At 34.6% G+C, this 7,423-nt stretch overlaps 1 protein-coding gene across 1 annotated transcript in view; it reads right to left on the minus strand.

The window, feature by feature from the left end:
- Nucleotides 1-1,570: 1,570 nt before the first annotated feature.
- The window catches only part of LOC107689427 (zinc finger and BTB domain-containing protein 47-like), a 22,913-nt gene continuing 17,060 nt past the window's right edge, over nt 1,571-7,423 (minus strand). Inside the window, exons 3-6 of the mRNA XM_016487400.1 lie at nt 5,309-5,456; nt 5,083-5,198; nt 2,279-2,423; nt 1,571-2,199 (exon numbers count right to left, since the gene is read on the minus strand). Coding sequence (XP_016342886.1) covers nt 1,793-2,199; nt 2,279-2,423; nt 5,083-5,198; nt 5,309-5,456 — 816 coding nt within the window. The 3' untranslated portion in view covers nt 1,571-1,792. The remainder of the gene's footprint in view (nt 2,200-2,278; nt 2,424-5,082; nt 5,199-5,308; nt 5,457-7,423) is intronic.

Genomic DNA, 7,423 nt, shown 5'->3' on the forward strand with positions numbered 1-7,423 from the left:
GTCAACATATTCTGTTACACCAAATACACAAAATAATGATCTTTAAAAAAGCATCATATGACCCCTTTAATGTTGATCTAGTTTGTGATAGATCTTAAGGTATGTAATAGAGCAGTTTTTGGTGCTGCTGTTCCAAGAAAACACAGCGGATGGAGACAAACACAAGACCATCTATTTTTTCATAAGAATGCTTTGTTAGTCATTTTGGGTAATTAGATGTTGAATAATTTGACTTATTTAAATATCCATGTACATGAATTTTTATCATTCTATTATATGTTATTTTAGATGACAACTACAATTGAACATTTTGCAATTATGACCAAGTACAATGTTCTAACATTCAAAAAAAAAAAAAAATGAATGTGACTGAACAATAACCTAATATACTGTAGACAATGACCAAACTAAAATGAAAACACAAACAACAAAACACAATTGTCTGTGGTAAATGTGGTAAAAATATTGTCATACACCTTCCAAAGCCACATGAAAATAAAAATGTAAAGGTGAAACAATACAAAGACTTTATATTACGTATGCCATCTTTTTTCATGTTGATAATGCTTGACATCATGACTTTCATGATGGGTCCTAGATAGAGCTTCAGAGTCACTTTTTCATCATGAATAATAAACAGCTAGCGCTGCGAACACAAACACTCTGGAATGAAGAGATCCGAACACCTCTCAGGTTTTGGAATATTGTGCATGTACCAAAATATTCTTAATTACATAGACAGAAATTAACATAACAGTAAAAACATTTACAGATCTGAAACTATAAGATTCCTGTCTTCAAGTGCAAAAATGACCAGTTAAAAACAATAAAAAATGGATTTTTAATTCAGAAGATCAAACATTAGAGTCTGCATGAGACTGTGAGAAGTGGATGAACACTAAATAGTGGAGAACAACTGATTTTTTTCATTAATAATATAATACAATCTCTACTAATTCACCTGTTAAATGGCTGCTGTGGTTTTTATGACCTACAAGTTCAGCCTAAACACATTCATGAATTTGAGCATCACCAAAAACACAAACCCTCAAGGGTGTGAATTTTTTAACAAAACAAATGAGCTGTATGCTTGACTCACAAATTTCCAGCTGTTGACAACATACAAATGATAGTCATTCACAATTTAGAGAAAGTTGGAGAAACAATTCACTTTGATTTTTAAGGTGCATCTGAACAAATACAAAAATATTCAAATTCAAATTTCAAACAGAAATGATAAAACTATCACAAGATGTAAGGGCTAAACAAATGTTTATGAAACCCCTTACACCAACAAGCCAGTAAAGTGCCAGAAACAGAATCTCCTAACTGAACATTTTCACCACCAAGACTGTCTTGTATATATCCATATACGTATATATATCACAGGTCATCACCCCAAACACGAATAGTGCTTTTTGACAAACTTTGACATAAAATAAAGCATCTAAACCTATAAAAACAAACCCAAAGTTATATAAACCAAATATGCTTTTGTCTATGTATTATTCTGTTAATATACTGTACATAAAAGCATATATGTCTTACATTTAATGTTCTACATCTGGGTAATAGTTTTAGTATTTTACTTAATACTTTTTGCCTATTTAGGGATTATCATAGCATGGAGGACTCCGTCAACATTTGATATGGAAACGGAAGGGATATTAGAATGAGTATCAGAGAATATGATGTGAAAACAAAATAAGACTAACATGAAATCTCAGACTCTTTGCTACATATAAAGTATCTCTGCATCACAAAGAAACAATATTATAATACAGAGCAGTAGTTACAGGTTCCTGGAGTCTGTCCTTCCAGCGGAGTAGAGCGGCGTAAGGGAACGCAGCTGAGAATGTGACGGACCCCCGTCCACTGAGTGGAGCACAGATGATGGAAAAGAGACTACACCATGCAGATGTGGGTTAATATCCCTCAGTGCTTCCATCCCAACCGGCAGTTCTTGGTTTGCAGCAGCTTCCGTTTGATTGGTTATAGCAGAGGAGTGCAGCAGTGGAGGGTTCCTGACCTGGGAACACTTCTCTCGGTGAGCTTTCAGCATGTTGGAGAAGCGGAACCGCTGGCCGCATGCTTCGCAGGGGTAAGGCTTCTCTCCCGTGTGTGTACGCCGGTGCCGCTTCATATTGGGACGACTTGTGAAGCTCTTCCCACAGATCTCACATATATATGGTTTCTCTCCTAGGAAAAAAACAGCAGACCTCTTAGACTTGCTGTATAAAAGGTTTCAAAGTGCTATACATGTGTACGAGCATCTCACCTGTGTGTGTCTTCATGTGCTCATCAAAATACTGTTTCATATTGAACTCCTTCCCACACCACTGACACATAAACTGCTTGTGTCCGATGTGGATGCTCATGTGTGAGCGCAGTTGGTACTTATACTGAAATCGCTCACTGCAGACCTAAATGACAAGGAGTGAACAAATTTCAAACAGGGCCAGCAATTGACTACGTGCACAGTTACTTCCTGGTTTTCGATAAGCCAGCTCAGTCATTTCCGGTCAACTGTCAAAATCAACTGTGCTATAAGTGGAACGCCCTTTGCTTGGTTTCTCTACATAATCCATTCACAAATTTAAAGAAAAGTTTTGTTTGTCTAAGAGGACCAAACGTCCACGTATACAGTTTCAAGAATGACAAATGCGAGTGTAAAAAATTAAGCGAGTGAATCCAATACATTGTGCCACGAGTCATTGCTATGATTGACAGTGATAAGGCAACGGACAGAACAAAACATCTGACGAACCGCTGTCAAAAACAGCTGTGCATTAAGTGATTCTGTCTAAATTCAGAGTAACAAAACTACAGCAGCAATTAGCAGCTTCCACAGTTAAAGATAAAACTTAAAAATGTAGTTTTTGTAGTTAATGCATTATGATTAAATTGTTATACCATTAATAATTTACTTGTTTCATTTGTAGCTAACTAGTTAAGTATTTAAATAATTTACCTTTCTAGGCTGTTGGTATTTTGGCTTATTTATTTCTTTTTTAAATGGCATGAGACTTTGTGACTTCCTGCACTTGCTATACTTTATACTTCCGTACAGTAAAAGTACTAAAATTAGTTATAATAGTCATTTCATAATAAATCCAAAAAGCAAGATGTGAAAAAAACTAGGGAGTTGAAAAGGCAACTGAGCTAATGAGTGATCCTCTGCTGTCATCGACTGGTTATAATGGTAATTTCATGTCGATTCCATCTTAAAAGTCTTTGTTTTCCTCCAGGAGAGATTTTTGGCACATTTTTTCAAATCATCTTTATGAATGAAAAGTGAATCTTTAAAGTGAATTTTATTGTACAGCTGTAGAGTTGAGAAATAAAAAAGGCTTTAAAATATTATGTGTTTAAAAATGTGTTCATGACTATGAAGGCAAGTTACTGATTATCAAGAATACCATTATGATGTTATGAGATAGCATCACTAGCTAGCGAATGTTAAACTAAACAGTTAAGCTAGTGTTTAGTTGTCAGCATTTAAAGGTACAATTACGTGTCTAGGTGCTCTCCTGGGATTACCAGGCTCGGCATATAAAACGATATGTTATTAAATGAAACTTTATGTTAATGCCGCTATCATTATTTACGGTGTTGCAATTATTTTGTTTCTCAGTTTCCGACAAGAACAAAGCAGGAGAGGTTTCTGTGAGCGTCTCAAGAGTCTCTATATATATACCACAACATCAAATGACGCTTAACTGGAAGCTTACCAGCTGGCTTATATTTATGCGGAAGTTCTAAAGAAGGCTCCGTGCAAATCACATTATAAAACACAATGTTTTGGTCCTGGATGCTGATTGGTCAATTCAGCTGTGCTAAAATATCCAACGCTTGGATGCAAAAACCCATCTTCACCCAGTTATTGTTTATATCACTATGCAGAAATAATTTATTGTTTACAGATGTTCTGATTTAATAAATTCTTATTTATGTTATATTCACATATCAGTATATTTTAACATGATTTTTTAAAATACTGTTAATAACAGTGGGCAGTGTTTCAGACTGATTCAAATTGGTAACTCACCTATTTGACCTATTTTGTAAAAGGACGACTATTCGTTTAATGTTTTTGATTCTCTAAAAAGAACCAGTTCATAAGAGACATTTCTTCAATTAATCAGACTACACTAGTAATGTTATGTTTGTTATATTGTGCAGCCAGTGAGGACAGCTCAGTAGAAAGTCGTTTCTTGATGTTATTTTTGTGTATATACGTTTAAACAACACACACATATATATATATGTGACCCTGGACCACAAAACGGACGTCTTAAGTCGCTTGGTTATATTTTTAGCAATAGCCAAAAAAACATTGTATGGGTCAAAATGATCGATTTTTCTTTTATGCCAAAAATCATTAGGATATTAAGTAAAAATCATGTTCCATGAAGATATTTTGTAAATTTCCTACCGTAAATATATCAAAACTTAATTTTTGATTAGTAATATGCATTGCTAAGAACTTCATTTGGACAACTTTTTAAGGCAATTTTCTCAGTATTTAGATTTTTTTTGCACCCTCAGATTCCAGGTTTTCAAATAGTTGTATCTCGGCCAAATATTGTCCTATCATAACAAACATCAATGGGAAGCTTATTTATTCAGCTTTCATGTGATGTATAAATCTCAATTTCAAAAAATTGACCCTTATGACTGGTTTTGTGGTCCAGGGTCACATATACACCGAAATAATGTCAAGAAACTACTTGTTGTTCTACTACTTGTTTATATATAAACAATGCTCAAACTATGTAGTCAGATACATTTTTAAAATATAGAGTAAAAATCATTCTTGAGATTTTATGAATCGGAATTGTTCAAATCAAGATAGCAATTATTCTGAAAAATTGTACTTTACTATTCCCTATTGTTTACTTACTAACATCAGTGACTATATCTAATAGTAAAAGAATGACACTTATTGAATTTACTTAAAATATAAAAAAAAATAAATGTTAAATGTTTAAATGTTAATGTACTTTTTAAATAGTTTTTTTTATGAAGATATAATGACAATAGTCACAGCTTCTTCTACTTTATTGCTTAATTTGACCATACCTCACACTGGAAAGGCTTCTCTCCTGAATGTTGGAGAGAGTGGACCTTCAGTGACATGCTCCTTTTAAAAGACTTCCCACATGTCTCACAGGTAAATGCCATCTCTTTTGTGTGGGCTGAAGATGTGCAGAACAAGACAGATTAGTCAGATAATTAAAGTTTACTGTTTAAAGTATAAGACTATGAGTAAAAGTTTGAGAGAGAAAATGGCAGTAACACAACTCACCAACCATGTGCTTGCGTACATGAGCCATTGTGTAGAATTTCTTCTCACAGATCTCACAAGTGTACTTCTTCTCAGCATAGCCATGAACAATCTTACTGTGCTCATGGAGCGACCAGAGCTTCCTGAAAGCTTTTCCACAGATTAGACACTACAAAATGAGATAAAGACCAGTAAAAGCAAATGCAATCATGTCCACTGCATTAAGTTGTATGTTTGTATGGGTTTGAATGTTCCTCGGTCAATTACAAATAAAAGTGTCTGCAATAAAGAAAATGAAAAATGGGTAGCACTTTACAATAAGGTTCCATTTGTTAACTATATTCAGTGCATTAACTAACAATAAGCAATACATTTGTTACAGTATTTATTAATCTTTGTTGACGTTAGTTAATAAAAATACAACTGTTCGATGTTAGTCCATGTTAGCTCTAGGGATGCATCGATCCGATACTCAGGATCGGTATCGGCTCCAATACTGGCATTTTCTGCCGATATTGTGCATATACTATTCTGTGTTATTGTTAAGCCCCATGAAAGCACAAAAACATTATAAAGCACCATAACGTTTTCGTGCACTGTATTTCAAGTGTTCTGAAGCCGTTTCATAGTTTAATGTGAAGTATAGATTAGGGCTGCACAATTAATCAAATTTCTAATCGCAATTATAATTATGGATGCCACAATTACGTAATCGTTCAAAACGGCAATTAATCGTTCAAAGTCCACTTATGTTATACTGTACACTTAAGATATGTTTTTTTCTTTCTACATGTTATCTTAAGGGTTTTTCCATTGTTTTAGTTTTAGTTTTAGTATAACATTATAATACCATTCATATTTTTACTTTCATTATAATTTAAAGAAGAAACCAATCCGATGTATATTTGACATTTGAGGCTTAATACTATAGAAAAGCACTAAAGGTTTTTCAGTTAGAGTGTTTTCGGCTTGTTTATTTTCATATAAAAATACAGCATGCAGTTGCATCAAACAATGGTATAAACATCATTCAATGTAAATTGTGATAATCATAATTAATAATCGCAATTACAATTTCAAGGGAATAATGGACAATTATGATTTTTGTCATAATCGTGCAGCCCTAGTATAGATTAATATTTAAAGGGATAGTTCACCCAAAAATGAAAATTTGATGTTTATCTGCTTACCCCCAGAGCATCCAAGATGTAGGTGACTTTGTTTCTTCAGTAGAACACAAACAGAGATTTTTATAATGGAGGTGAATTGGAATCACGGCTTTGAGAGTAAAAAAAAAACATACACAAACAAAACCAAATTAAACCCTGCGGCTCGTGACGATACATTGATGTGTAAAGACACAAAACGATCGGTCTGTGCAAGAAACTGAACAGTATTTATATCGTTTTTACCTCTGATTCACGCAATGTCCGAACTGTGATAGGTGGCGGTAATGCACTTATTAGTCTGCGATCCGCTGTAAAGCAAGAAGAAGAAGAAGACGCCTCACAGTTCAGACATTGCATGAATCAGAGGTAAAAAACACCTCACACGCCTGCTGTTGAGAACGCGCTCAGGAGGACGCGCCGCCACTCAGGACAGTTCGGACATTGCGTGAATCAGAGGTAAAAAACAATATAAATACTGTTCAGTTTCTTGCACAGAAGTGTTCTGAAGCCGTTCCATAGTTTAATCTGAGGTACAGATGAATATTTAAGTCATTAAATTCAAGTTCACGTAAACTCTTCTCTCCGCTGCAGCTGTCTGTCATCCTCCATTCAGCATTCAAACTGCGTGTCGCGTTCAAGAGCGCACAATAACTGAGATTTAAAACTGTTAAAAGAAAAGGCTCAATAAAACATCGCACAGATATAACACACTACGCAGCAATATCTCCTCCCTTTTTATGCTGCGCGCTGTGACTCCGTGTTGCCTCAAGCGTATCATTCTGCGCACGGGATGCGCATAAGCGCTTTGTGCCGCTCTGTATTGAAGCCATACCCTTTCGTATTATACTTTTGTGCAATGAAAGATTATCAATAGTCTTTTTTGTTCTGTTCTATCTATCATATGTTGCTGCCTTCATTACTGTGCTATGCATTTAAAAGAAATGTCTTTTAATTTTATAGTATATAC

The sequence above is a fragment of the Sinocyclocheilus anshuiensis genome, unplaced genomic scaffold (genome assembly GCF_001515605.1).
Source record: "Sinocyclocheilus anshuiensis isolate Anshui unplaced genomic scaffold, SAMN03320099.WGS_v1.1 scaffold1291, whole genome shotgun sequence".
Lineage (NCBI taxonomy): Eukaryota > Metazoa > Chordata > Actinopteri > Cypriniformes > Cyprinidae > Sinocyclocheilus > Sinocyclocheilus anshuiensis.